This window comes from Tachysurus fulvidraco, chromosome 26, assembly GCF_022655615.1.
Source record: "Tachysurus fulvidraco isolate hzauxx_2018 chromosome 26, HZAU_PFXX_2.0, whole genome shotgun sequence".
Lineage (NCBI taxonomy): Eukaryota > Metazoa > Chordata > Actinopteri > Siluriformes > Bagridae > Tachysurus > Tachysurus fulvidraco.
Genome location: NC_062543.1, coordinates 7,512,549 through 7,527,486, shown reverse-complemented (window position 1 = coordinate 7,527,486; position 14,938 = coordinate 7,512,549). Strand labels below are relative to the sequence as shown.

Genomic DNA, 14,938 nt, shown 5'->3' with positions numbered 1-14,938 from the left:
ATTCCTCTTTTTTTTTGTTTGTTTTTTTATTTAATTTAAACCACAACAATTTTTTTTGAGTCTTCCACGTTCATAAACAGACAAAATATATTTTACACATTTACATATATTTTGCGAATAACTATTGTCAAATATTGTCCATAAATAAAAAAAAAAAATCAGTGGAATTTATTTTACAGGTAAAAGTGTCCATGACTGTGCATGAAGCTCCTTAAAACAGACCAGAAGTTCCAGTTGAAAAAGGTAAAAGTATAAAAGTAAAAAAAAAAAAAAAAGTTGCAAATTAAAAGAGATTTTAGATATTAACTGTACATATAGATAGGATATTGGCTTTTTTTTCTAACCCTAATAAACATTAGATTTGCTGTACTCCATTGTTTTATGTGTTCCTGTCAAAGCTTACCTTTATGATCTTTGAGGCTGCGCGTCTCAAGTGCTCCAGTCGAGCCCGTCTCTGACTCTACGTCATCCACAGACGGACGTTCGGATGCATCTGATGGTGTGGTTTCATCTGCGTCCTGGTGTGCTGTAGCTCCATGGTGGTTGGGGGCCCCTGAGGGAGAATTCTCCCTCTGCAAAGCAGCGTCCATGGATGCAGCATAGCCCACTGACAGCGCGGATTCGTCTTCTGTAATCGGAACCTGAAGAACGAAAGGAAAATCAATGTGACAAATCTTTTTGTTTACTCCAGTTGTAGTGTTTGAGCCGAGGCAAGTTTAGTGCCTGATGTCTCTGTCCTTAGTATCTAACAAGCAGTGAAAGTCTATTTCACTCCAAATCTTATACATACTGTATTTATATAAGATTTACATTACTTGTTAGCTTTTTCTTATTGCCCTAGTACTCTAAAGATGCAAACATCAATGCTAACCAGGAAATTTTTTGTTTCATGCAGATTTTAAAAAAATCACTATACTGGACACAAGATTTTTTTTGTGTGTGTAATTTCCAACTCGGGTACAGATACAGGTAAAGAGAAAAAACAAAGGGAAAAGGCAAAATATATCTCTGACTCATAAATGGAGTCGCATTCACTTCTGAAAGTATAAGAACATAAGAATAGCAAGGCCAGTTCTTTTGTTTTTGATATACACTGTAGACATTTGGGTTAATGCAGTTATTTTGAGTAAGAAATGTGTTATTTAGATATCGCTTCTGTTCCAATATTTTTTGCTCACCTAATATAATATCACCTAAACACCTGGCTATTCTGCAATGTGCTGAGATGTTTGACATAAATGTAGATGTAAATATCAAGAGAGTAAAGCTGAAATACTGATCCATCCTGCTCGTCGTTTGATCACAAACCAAAATTTCTTCTGTGTATAGCAAAAACAAAAGAATCTACTTTGCAGTTTAGGACTGTAGTTATCTATGGTTTCATTTGTTATTTGATTTGATTAGCTTCCCCCACACAGACTCAACAGATGTTGTTCATATCTATTTTTACTACTTTTTGTACATGACTCACAAGAACGCCAGTATTCATAGTCACTTTTTAACACAATGCAAAATGTAAAGACTTAATCCAAAAACAAGAGAGATCCTCAGCTGGGATCTCTCATGGTCATGTACTGATTCACCATTTACCTCACCTTGATTTAGCCGAAATGCATTACGGTGGATTACATCGGCTATGATACAGTACATTAGCTCACCAGTGCCATTGATTTTCCATGTTTAAATGGAAAGTAACTGGATAAGTACCTTAGTAATGAGCTATGACTGGATAAAAAGAATGGATCTGCCATATGCTTGTGTCTGATGTTTTCTTAAGTTTGGTTAAATAAGGAAATATGACACAATCTCCCTTGCAATGTCCTACATGAGAAAAATTGCTAAAAGTAATTGAATTGACTGGAGGAAAAACTGACAATCTTTTTATTTCTTCCTATAATGTCATCTGACCTTTGACACTCCAGAGATGATGAGGGTGCTGCGTTTAGTGGGCGTCTTCTTCATGGTCTTACTGGCCGACTCGGTCAGCTGCCGGATTGCTGTCTCTGCTACAGGATCCAGCCCATTTGAAATGGGGCTTGCTACAGGGTAGTAATAGAACACGTGCACGCACACACGCACACACACACACATCAGATCATCATGGCTTATTTTAAAAATCGCTATTTAGACTGCAAAGCTTTATAAGCCTTAATAGGCAAAACTGACTGCTGGCTGTGGGGCTGACGCTGGCTCGGCCCTGGATGCTCTCCGTCAACACCGTCGGTCTTTTCTCTGTAACCTCAACCTTAGATGGAGACTTTGAAGGAGAATCTCCTATTTGCACCCCCAGACAGACAAAAGACAAAGGTAAATAAGTTATAAAATCAATAGAAGTAAGAAGTAAATAACAACAGGATGTGACTTTAAACGAAAATAATCAGTGACATGTAGTGTGAGGCAGAGTGTAGTGTATTATTCCTCTAGAACAACACTTTGGCAGGAACTACAGTTTTTGTAGTTACCAGACATTTGTGAATCAGTTTAAATGTTGTGGAACATCCATGAAACAAGTTCCTGTCATCGCATTTTACAGTTACAGCAGTGCTGCTGTGTAAGGAATAACATACTCCAGTGCCATGCTGTTATATGAAATTAATACACACAGGGGGTGTTATGTGGCACAAGGCTCAAAGCAAGTACAGAAACCACTCCAGTTATTATTCACACCTTCTCTCCATCTTTCTCTCCTTCTCTCCCTCCCTCTTTCCCTCCCTTTCTCTCTCTCCCACTCTCCCTCTCTCCCCCTCCCTCTCATCCCCCCTCCCACAGTATGGCATTCGGCCACACTGTGGTATAAAAAATTAATCCCAGCCTTATGACAAATCACATACTATATAACACACTATAACACACTATAATAACAAATAAGGCATACTAGGGTTAAGGTTTTTTGTTTTTTTTTACAATTTACAACTTTTTGTTTTCAAACATTATGTCTTTTCAACACTATCAGTTTAACGTTCATTTTAACCCTACTAATTGTTCAGCTACTCTGTGTGCTGCTCAATTACTATAGGTATTACAATGATGTGTAATCTCCTTACAGACTGTGATGAACATACCTAGTTTGCGGTCCAGCTTCGGCCGTGACTGGATGGTGGTGACAGTAGTGACGATAGTGCCATCAGGCATGATCGTGCGGTCCACATCCACTTTTTTGGACGGCGTGAGTGAGGAGCGGAGCGGTGTGGCATTAAGACATCCGCGCACGTCATTCAGCTCCACGTACAGGAGCTATGAGGAAAGAAAACACAGATGAACAAAAATAAACAAAATATATGTATATGAATTAGTTATTAGTTAAATGCTTGTGGATAAACAGTATATAATACAAGACACACTCCTGTTAAAGGATTCTGGAGCAATGGTTTATTATAAAAGTGTGAGACTATGATTTATATACAGTGCCTTTCAACACACTTCTTACCTCCAAGGTAACTGTTGCCGTCGGTGTCAGACCGTGACCTGGTGTAATGGAAAGCTTTTGTTGTCCACTGGGGCTCCTCTTAGGGATATCCAGAGATAAGCATGCGTGGCCTGGCAAGAATTCTATCAAGCGGGACATAAAGTATTGTTTGCAAGTATAAGGGGTAGCCGTCTTGACTCTTAATAATACAGTTTTGTTTAGTGAAAAATGTCCACATTTGGTTATAGGAGGACTGATTGGATGTGTCTGAGGAATGATGTGATGTGTAAAATTGAGGACTGACTTACGCTCTCCTTTGCTATTGCGCTCCACTAGTCTAACTTTGAGTTCTTTGGTTTCTGGCTGCAAATCCCTACAGATGGAAAAAAAAAAGTGCTTGAATAAGATCCTTATTCATATAGATACACACTATCTATATTAGGATACTTAATGAAAAAGACTCAATGGCAAACGCATTACACAGAAGGTGCAATTAAATGTTGCTGTATTTAACATTGTCATTAGATCTGCAAAGTGATTTTTGGGTCAAAGCTGCGGGTTTGTTCGTTGTGCATTCTCAAATATCTTCTGGAACTAAACAAACAAAGATAGACCTTGCTTCTATATTGTATCAAATAAATTTATTGTGCACTGTTAAATCTGGTACTTGTGTTCTGTTTGATGTGACATTCTTAAATTTGTCCGTGGGGATTAATAAAGTACTTGCTGTCTCTACTCTACAAAAGCAAGTGCACTCACAGTGTGAGGTCCTCCCCCCAGTCCAGCGTGGTTCTGGGGCTGGAGGAAGGTGTGAGGAAGCGGGTTCTCTTCTCCAGCCCTGGGATGTCCAGGTTCAGCACACAGCAAAGCTCTCCAACATGATCCTGCGGACCTGCACACACGTTATCATTACCCCCATACCCACTATCAAGCACAAACCTAGCTATGTTAATAAAAATAATTTGGATTTGTTTGCAGTAAATGCGTGTATTGATTTCTTTTCCTGAACAAACAGACAATTCTTAATTTCGATTTTTTTATTTATTTGCGAATCTTTCGGGAAAAATTATATTCTCTAATACCGCAACACTGAACTATGGAAAATGAGCCAGTGTGATCATATGGATATTGGCAGGAAGAAAGTCGTACCTTTTTTGATCCTGGAGGCTTTGAGCTGGCGTACAAGAAGGCGTTTGATAACGTTACTTTGCTGTGGAGAGTTTTGACTCCCTTCTTGTTTTTCTCGTGGAAACTGTGAACGAGGGAAAAGGTTACCGTTAACAACGAATGAAATGTAAATTGTTTTTATTTTCTTGTCTTTTCAATGAAACAAACAGACACCCTTCTTTAAGTGTGAAACAAACAAATAAATGAACCACAAACAGGATGTGCACGTGTGTGTGTGTGTGTGTGTGTGTGTGTGTGTGTGTGTGTGTGTGTGTGTGTGTGTGTGTGTGTGTGTGTGTGTGTGTGTGAGAGAGAGAGAGAGAGAGAGCTCTTACAGCAGGACTGGAGACACATGCTCTCAGGTTGAGGATCATTGCAGGCTGTGTGGCGTATAGTGTATCCTCCACCAGCTTTGATATCATATCCAAGTCGACCTCTGAGTCCTTTACACAGTTCCAGACTAGTATTAATACACAACACACAACTACAAAACTACAAGATAAATACTTGAAAGGAAAAAGAAATTTTGATGCAAAAATATATTTTCTCCCACAGACATGATACTTTCAGATTATAGGTTGTGGTTTGTGCGAAGTTCCAAGCATCACTATTATATTACTTGCATCAATGTATGTAGGAGAGCCAATAGTCTCAGTTTAATAGGGGAAAAACCCTTAATCATACTACCAACATCTGTCTCTTATCCTTTGTACACAGTAAAACAAACCAACACTATAGTAGTGTTACAAATGTTAATGTATCAGGTATTTGTGCAGTTTGTTCTGTTGATAGGGTTGCCAGATCAGTGGTAAACTATCAGCCTAGGAACAGATTCCAGTATACAAAATATATCATGTCCACAACCTGTTTATCTATACAACCACTAATAAAGAAAAATAAATATAATAGTCTATAATCATACTATAGATTTTAGCAAAATTGTAAAAATAGCTATGAAAATAAGTAGGACCGTTTACAGATTGCTGACATCACACATTTATAATCATGATGCAGGTTATCGTGACGTTCAACCAAAAAAAGTGTGACTTGTCAACCTTTAAAGCATTAAATTGATTATTTTATTATAACAGCATGCTTCACCATGTTATGTTGACTATGCTTCGCATTCTGCACCCCCTAGTGGCTGACAGTGTGTATTTCTTTCATGAACACTTCTCAAGTGCTCCTTCACCACCAGTCACGTTGTTTATGCTAATGCTAAAGGGCTGTGGAAAGTGAGCTGCTCGGTCATCTAGCTAGGATTTGTACACTAAGGGGAATGAAAGTCATTAGAGTATAAATTGTAATGCTAATACCTTAAGGATTCTGAAAGCAGACTACAAACTGTGTGTAAATAAATCACAAGCTGCTGTATGGTTCAGGTGAACCGTGCCTCACCTCTCTCTGAACTCTTTGTCGAGGTGTTAGGGTTAACAATAGCAGAGGCTGCTGGGAAAACATCCAGGACACCAGGAGACCTTCTTTCTCCACCTCCTCCAAACAGACCTGCAACTGCAACAGTCACAAAATGCACCGGTCTTTATAGTAGTAGTAAGCATAAACCTTTTTTTCCCTTTTTCTTTGTTTTTTTTTTTACATACTAGACCCATGTTAGGCTTTTAACATGAAGATTAAATAACTAGGCAAAAATAAACTCAATGCAATTTCAAAAATATAAAGAGCTATTGATTATATGATGTGCATTAACACAGACTATGAAAATAAATCAAGTACTTGAATCCCCCAGAGCACATTTTTTTATGCAGCCAAAATCTTTGTCCTTTTCTGAACATGTCTCTGCCGATAAAGCATACTGTGTTTACACCCTCAGGCACATAGTCCTTGGTTAATTTATCAGCTTTGAGCTGTGGTGCACTCTTTTATTTCATGTAGAGATGTTATTTTAGTTTGTCCATGTACTTGATTTTCATTTCATAACGTGAGGTGACCACATGTTGCGCTAGAAAGAGAGAGACACACACAACAGTTTTAGTGCTGCACTGTACTGTATTTCACTCAATCATATCACTGTTTCCACATCTCTACATATTGCTGATTCAGGAAAGATTGTAAAGTTGGTGACATTTTAGGGGAAAGCCATTAATGCATGCTCATAATGTGACTAGAAATGGCCAGATCATGTCACAAATTAAAGGTATTCATGAATTGTTATGCTCATTTGCTCCGAAAATATTCACAGGGACAGTTATTACTTGTACAAGTGCGTGGGTGAAACACAGGGGATCAGTGATTGGTCCTTGTGATAAGTGACTTGGACGGTTGTTGGAAATAACGGTAATCAGTGATTGGACATTGGGAATAATGGTCATTAGTGATTAGTCATTAGAAACTTAGGCTCAAGCAGAGCTTGCTGGCTCACAACAAGCATTTTATATGGTACTGAACATGTTCTCTCAACCTGTATACGCAGCAGATGCAAGGATGGAGAACCATATTATGTTGTTAACATCTGCTTATAAACCTCACATATTTGAACCAAATGGAGAGTGTTTTGTTTAAACACCACATACAAGATATAAACATGGTCAGCAATGGTGAATAAAAAAAGCAAGTTGGAAACCTATTTTGCATGTCCTATGCAGCCAATTTATTGATTTCTCCAACCCTGATCTGCCTTATGCAATACGTTTACTGCAAAGGTGACAGGGCAAAAACAAATAAACGTGACTGATGCAGCAACTTCATATCATATCTCCTGCTCAAAGTAGAGCACCACAACTAATTCCCATATAAGTAAAAGGTATGATGGATGTTAGTAATTCTTGTCTAATGAATAAATGGCACAGTTCTGGACACTGGACATTGTATCTTCATTACCGAAATGCATTACGTGTATAGAGAGTACTTTAGGAAACATTGTATATCAATTACAAGTAAAGTCATGGAGTTAATATAGAAGTCATTATTTCGCTCATAATGGTCTCGTCCTGTTGTTGTAAAGGATACGTCACAGAGAAACAATATCATCTCTTGCTACTCCATGAGCCACTATCCCAACAGTCACATTAAGGCTTCATTAAATTATTGAGATAGCAAAAGGAGAGGAGTGTAAGCTGACACTGTAGACACACCTGCAACAAAGCAACACCACAGCACTCCTAAGGCTTCACTTGAACCAACAGAGAGATCAGATATTTATAGAATATCTGAAACCCACATAGAGTCAAAATACCATGACAAGTTCCAGCACTAGAGCTACATGTGTCAAAAAGAACATGGCCTTATAAGCTAATGACGGTATTAATGTTCATGATGCTAATCATATAAGCATATTACATCTAGGGTGGATGATCTGACGATAGGATATGATGATTTAAAAAAAAAAAATGGTCACATGACTAAGTTTTTCTTGGTTAATGCTGATACAGGCAGTAGTTTTAGCTGCATTAGCTAAGCAGCTGCTGATGAGGATTTTCTTCTAAACTACAGTGTGTGAGCTGCACAGTGGTTCAGCAATTAACATTAAGGTCTCGCAGCTTTTGGGTTCTCAGTTCAGCCCTGTGCTGGGATCACGCTCTGTGTGAATTTTCACGTGCTCTCTCCATGTCTTTTATGTTCCCTGTTGCTTTCAAGTTTCCTTTCACCTCCCAAAAATGCACAAAACTGGCTATAATAAATTTCCCCTGGAGTAAATGTGTGTGCAAGGAGCCCTGAAATAGACTGGCTGCTGTATTCTCACATTATACCCAACGTTCCCAGCATAGGGTCCGGATCTACTGTGACCCTGACCAGGATGAAGTGGTTACTGAAGTTAAATAATAATAATAATAATAATAATAAACACAGCAATACACATGTAGGCAGAGTCCTGAAAGCAATTTTGCTTCATTTGTAGTTTTTACCTGGGCCTGCATGGGCTCCATAGAAACCTGGTACGTGTCCATGGAGACGGCTGCTGGTGACTGCTGGGTGACCGTTACGGGGAACGTCACCATGCCAAACGAACATTTGCACTGCAGAACCTTGAAAGGGTGAAATAAAATATTCAAGTGGAGTATGTGTTGCATAATGACATTGTAGTCATTACATAATATATGCAGTAGCTTACATAATTAATTCCCTCCTTATAGATTTTATAATGGCTGGACATGTAATGGAAATCGTTTGGCTTATGTCTTATGAATCTACAAAAACCAGTTCAGAATGCTGATGCTAAAATGAACCCTTTTTTATTTAGACATATCACCATCTTGTCACCCCAGTATTCAATTATTTCTGGTGGATCCAGTCCGCATGAGAAATCCCATAATAAACTGAATGAACTCCATACCTAAAGCATGCGGAGAACATAAAGAACAGATCTAAACAACCAACCTCATGATATCCCCAGGACAAAATTCTGTAGCATCAACCACTAACAAAATGGCCTGTTAAGTAGAAAATTAGTCAAAAAAGTTACCATAACGTTTGCTGAACCTTTAACATACCTTAGGCAAACTCTAAACAGGATTTCCTAAGGCTTTAAAAAGGGCTGGGGCCAACTTTTACGTCCGAGTTATGGATCATTCCCAGTCACTTTTTTTTAGTGAAAGGCTTTCTTTTGGAGTCACAGTTCTGCTATATTATTTCCATTAATGGTGCACTACAAGATGGTATTATTTTTTAAAGCAAACCATGATCAATATCTTCAAGTTTCAAGAACTTCATCCAGGACTTGTTTTAATGGTTCATTAGTCTTAATGCTGCCGTTTGTTTAGCTTTGTTTACTCTGGGCCTTCAAGGAACAAACATATTGACAGTGAGGTCATGTGACACTTCATTGTGTCCCTTCTGATGCCAAATGGGTGTGAAAGAACTAATTCAAGGGTTTCATTCTCTTAGATTGTACATATACCCTCCAACATGTTGTGATGCAACTCTAGACTCAGCTGCTGCAACTACATAATGCCAAATGCCATGCCAAGTAATAACACAAACTTTGAACTGAATAGATTTTCCAAAAATATAGTGTCAAATATTGATCTGAACCGCATTGGTGCGACACACAAAATGATTAAACACAAGACAACAAATACAAGATCATTACATGAAATTAATACTCTGATGTGTTCATATGTCAGCAGTAAGATGAAGAAGGGATATTTGGTGAGTGCCTTAAAAAGACCTTTCATGTTTTATCGAACATTCATGGAAGGAGGCTTCAGCGTCAGAGCTTGGTAATGGTAAGTTTTCTGCCATTGTAGAAGTCGCTTTTCCGGTTTCTTGGTAACATGATAAGCTGCATTTAATGTCTTAATAACTTTAAGAGAAAGAAGAAGAAGCTACTGTTTATTCCTGCTGTACTGTAAATGAGGAAGGAAGTAATGTGACGTGCAGACATTAAACAGTATTACAGTAACGTTTAATATAGACTGTAAGCTTTTAAAAGTGTGACAATGTTCATTAATATATTAAACGTTGTAACTGTTGACAATATTAGAGTAATATAATACTTCAATTTGTGCTGTTATTGGAAAATAACCTCGAAAGTTCAAGTTCGTCACTCCACCCAAGCATGGATTATTTTCTTCACAACAGTATGTGCTGCTGTGTTTCATTCTTTACCCGACCTGAGCAGGAAGCCACATCTCCTTTCCATGAAGTTATAATAGCATGTACTCAGTATAAAGCTCTACCATGCTCCGTCAGCATAACGACCCTTGATGTCTAGTTGGGTTTTGCTGCAGTCATCACTTGTTTTGCATCACTGTTGACGTGTGAATGCAGCATTATGTGACATAACCACTGCCATAAAGAGAGATTGCTGCCTTACCATGCTGTGTGCTGACTGGTCTGAGCAGGTCACATGCTCGATGGATGCGGAAACGGGGAGCTGAACGCTATCGTCGAAGGTGATCTGAATTGAGCTCTAGGATGATGAGAGACAGAAACAGACAGAAAGCATGTGATCAGCAAGAAAGCAAATATTACCAAATAACTTTTGTTCTGGATCATAAAAAGGTTACTACAGTGATAGTACAATGATGTACAACATAATTTAGTATTTACAAACTTCCACTCATCAATAACCCTCTCCATCAGCACACTCTACATCTTAATGAGCCATTACATAATAAATAACAGACATTACATGCTACATAACCATCTCTCTCTGCAGACACACCTGCTAGTGCTTTGAGCCAAAAATATTGGTCAGCAAATCCAAAACCCAGGGCATCACTCCATCCAAGCAATAACTGAAGCTGCCTATGGCTGCAAGTTTCCTGTGAAGCGAAACGAGCCAAAGAGCTGTTTTATGCTGCATTCAACTGAAACCTGTAACTGACCTCAGACTAAAGAAACCAAAGAAAATGGCACCTCAAGATGAAATCCCTCTTTAGAAATTTGAATGACCTATAAATGGGTTATTTGCTTCGGTGCAATCAACATACAGACATAAGCTTGTTTAATGTGTAACCCTGACTATACTGCTTGGAGGTTACATCATGCACTCATCACAGAGGCCTTGCTCAGGGGCCCAGCGGTGGCAGCTTGGTGGATCTGGAATTCAAACTCACAACCATACGATCAGTATTCTAACACCTGGTGCGTGCATGTGTGTAGAGATGAGGTGTGGTGTGGTGAGGTGTGTGGAGGTTTGTGCTGGTGAGTGGGGCGATGTGTGGATGTGGGTAGAGGTGATGTGAAGTGTGTGGAGGTTCTGGTGAGTGGGGTGGTGTGTGGATGTGTGTAGAGGTGTGTAAAGGGTGAGGGTAGGTGTGTAGAGGTGTGATTAGGTGTGTAACGCGTGAGGTGAGGTGTGTGGAGGTTGGTTCTGGTGAGTGGGGTGGTGTTTGGAGGTTTGGTGTGATGTGGTGCACTGTGATGAGGTGTGTCATGAGATGTGGTGAGGTGTGTAAGGTTAATGTTGAGGACAGAAAATTACCCTTTTTTTCACCCAGGCCTTGATTTAGTTTTATTTAGTGCATTAAAATGTATGAAACTAATGATGAAATTCCTAACAATTCTGGTCTACATATAAATAATAAATGTAAAATTATTCATCAGTAACTTTTCCCCTCAGCTGATAACGGAGTTGCGGTCAATATGTGTGAGGTGACAGAAAGGTGACATTTATACAGTTGGTGAAATGGGGAGATGTGCTAATCTCTAAATACAGTAGAAAAAAAACACAAGAAGAAAAAAATTGTATGTCAACATTCAAAGATTCTCTGAGAGAGCGAGAGCTGCTGCAGAGCACATTTTACAAAGCTGAGTACTACTGCAGCACAGTCTATCAGCCACTTTACAAATTAGTATTTGCTGGCTAGAAATCTGACTCGTATGGTAATTAACATTTAATCTTTAATAGGACAGAAGAATGTTTTATGAGCACCGTCTGTTCATTTCTCTCATTAGCTGCTGCCCCTCCTCTCTCCCTCTCCCCATCCCCTGACCTCAAGCTGTCACAGTGTGCACAGATTTCTCAAACCAGATTCATGAATGAAATGTTTTGTTATTGGAATGAAATGCACTTGGGTGCTGAAGTAGAAAACGTTGCTGTAATAAAACGTTACGTCATGTACGGAAAGAGTTGATTCAGTACATGATTCCTCTAGCCAAGCCTTGACCCTTGATCAGAAGAAACGACTGATCTTGGATCAGCTGATAAGCGCTAAAACGATGTGCGATATATTTTGAATATATTTAAGTGGCGTGGCGAAGAGCTCATGACTCCGCGATCTGTCATTGGAATATCATGTGCTTCAAATCAGAGCTTGAAATTGCTTTCAGAAATGTTAGAAAACAATATTATGATACTGGAAATAACTCCAAAAACTGTATTATGACATCATTTATCACAATAAGGATATTATATCAGCTTATTGTCCAGCCCTATTGAACTGGTTTAACCTGTTTACCTTGAGATATTTATTCATTCTATTCTGTACACGTCATGCTTTTTAACTTTCTGTCCATGAGGCTAAAATGGAATTTGTGTCAGATTCCACAGTCGTTCTGAATGAATTTTTTTAGTTCTTAAGTGTTTATCATTTTAACTAACCTACTAGGGCCAAGATTTTCAATAGAAAAAGTCCAAAACCATTTTTTGTTTATTTTCTTTACACAAATGTATTCAAAGTAAAAGGTGACATCAAACTCATTTCTCCTCTCTGAGATGCCCCAAGTACTCAGATAAGGATCTTTAATTTCTCATTCTAAACGCTAACAATGTCCTGACTAATTTTATATCAGACTTGCGGCAACACTAAAAAAAAAAGTCCAATCTCCAGTATGTTAAGACAAATTCTAAAAATTTAAAAACATCCACATAAACATTCATATTGAATTGTAGTCATGTTTGAGCAGGGAAACGTGTTTACATTAGCAACAAAGCCATAGTGCTGACATTGCAAGCCGAGCTAAGAGCACCTGAAGCTAATCCCTTTGGCATCATCGGCAACACAAACAGAAAAATTAAATGCCAATCTGAATGTCTGAAGAGTATAACGATAAATCGATCAATATGGTTAACAGGTTTAGGAGATTTCTTATTAGGTCGAGTTTTATGAGCGGCTTATATTAGTCTATATATTAAATTAGTTTTTTTAGGTTGTAACGCTGTGATTCTTTATATGCTGTGTGCATCATAGATATCACAGGAGTGTACACTTGCACAGACTCTAACTGTTGATACATTTAGGCAACTGATTGATGAAGCTGGTGTATTTTGACCTTCTGGCCACACATTTATCACCAGCATGTGGCACATATTCAGGGTTATGTAATTACTGATGTCTGCACACACACACACACACACACACACACACACACACACACCCTTTTTGGATAAATTCCCACACAGCAGCCTAGGCACGCTCTGGATACTTATAATACACTATACTACACCATCATTATTATTAGTTCATTGAGCCAGTCTCAGTGTTTCATATCACCCTCAGAGAAATGTCTCTGGTGACCGTGTGTGTGTGTGTGTGTGTGTGTGTGTGTGTGTGAGAGAGAGAGAGTGTGAGTGAGAGTGAGAGAGAGAGACAGAGAGAGAGAGAGAGAGAGAGAGAGAGAGAGAGAGAGAGAGAGAGAGAGAGAGAGAGATCCTGTCTCTGTGTATTTTTGTGAGTCATGCAAGTGCCCAGAGGACATGTTCAGTGCAGTAAACAGATGACAGTAAAAAGCAGGACATTTCGCATACACAGCTACTACATACCACCTTCCATGTTTCCACACTCACTCTCAACACTCTTTAACACACTGCATCTTTCAACAACAATCTTTACACATCATACTAATCACAATCGTTTTAGAAAGCTCGGACAGTTACCGTGTTTATGCCACAACCCTGTGGTCAAATTCTCAAGTCAGAAAATTTTCTTTATTTTTCTGTAACAGCAGCTCTGTCAAATCCAGCTGTAACGTAAATGCACTTGTTGTATTAGGTTCTTGTTTCTATAGTAACAGCTCATCCTCATTCCCAGGCACAAGAACTTTGGACGATCCATATAATCTAAAACTAATAACAAGCACGAGTTAAAATGTTATTTAATAATAAAAAAAATAATAATAAAAGAATACCTAATTTTTTTTTATAATTGTTGATAGGGTGAAGTTTTCTGACACTAAACCAGTCAGAAAGTTTTCAAAACAGATTTTTGAGTTTTTGTGCTTTCTGATTTCTCAATAACACGACCAGCTGATGTTTTTTTTCTCCTATTAACTGTAAGAAAGAGTATACAGGTGACGATGGTGAAGGAGCGACCGTTTCTAACTGCTAGAACTTGTCTCACAAACGTTCCATAACAGTAAATATAACGATAGTTTATTAATACATTTCAAAAACTGTATCACACACCACAGACCATGCTGTGTTCACTGCTAACAAAGGTAACGTATCACAGTAAAGTGGATTTTAGACCCACAGCTGCTGCATTTTTATTGCTCGGTTGCTAAACAGGCCACTGATTAATGTTAGCGATACGCAGGGAGACAAGCAAAATGGTGTAATAACGGTTGGTGTGGCTGGAGGTGTTGTAACGTTTTTCTCACTGTGACATTCACAAGGCACTCAACACAGAGTAATGACAAGTAAGTATGTCTTACTGTGCTTCCTGTGTAGTTTTGTGCAACTGCAGTAGAAACGGAATTGAAAAGTTTTCTGGTAAAATGCTTTTCAAGCTTGCCTGTGTTTATAAAACTTTAGCTTGATTTGACTAACACTATTACTACGGGAGAAATAGTGACATAATTCAGATGCAGATGAAAAAGGAGATGTGAAGCCAATTTGACACAGTGAATCATCCGTTTCCACCTAACTCTATCTTTGGCATCCTCTACTCTCGCACCATTTACCATTTACTCTTTCAACACATACAGTACATACATCTCCTCTTTGTCCTTCCTCTTGACTTC

At 38.6% G+C, this 14,938-nt stretch overlaps 1 protein-coding gene across 1 annotated transcript in view; it reads right to left on the bottom strand.

The window, feature by feature from the left end:
- The window catches only part of c2cd2l (c2cd2 like), a 36,792-nt gene that overhangs the window by 2,018 nt on the left and 19,836 nt on the right, over window positions 1-14,938 (bottom strand). Inside the window, exons 3-14 of the mRNA XM_027165547.2 lie at window positions 10,347-10,442; window positions 8,437-8,556; window positions 5,972-6,085; window positions 4,909-5,016; window positions 4,556-4,658; window positions 4,166-4,298; window positions 3,715-3,779; window positions 3,428-3,549; window positions 3,063-3,234; window positions 2,167-2,274; window positions 1,909-2,039; window positions 404-641 (exon numbers count right to left, since the gene is read on the bottom strand). Coding sequence (XP_027021348.2) covers window positions 404-641; window positions 1,909-2,039; window positions 2,167-2,274; window positions 3,063-3,234; window positions 3,428-3,549; window positions 3,715-3,779; window positions 4,166-4,298; window positions 4,556-4,658; window positions 4,909-5,016; window positions 5,972-6,085; window positions 8,437-8,556; window positions 10,347-10,442 — 1,510 coding nt within the window. The remainder of the gene's footprint in view (window positions 1-403; window positions 642-1,908; window positions 2,040-2,166; window positions 2,275-3,062; window positions 3,235-3,427; window positions 3,550-3,714; window positions 3,780-4,165; window positions 4,299-4,555; window positions 4,659-4,908; window positions 5,017-5,971; window positions 6,086-8,436; window positions 8,557-10,346; window positions 10,443-14,938) is intronic.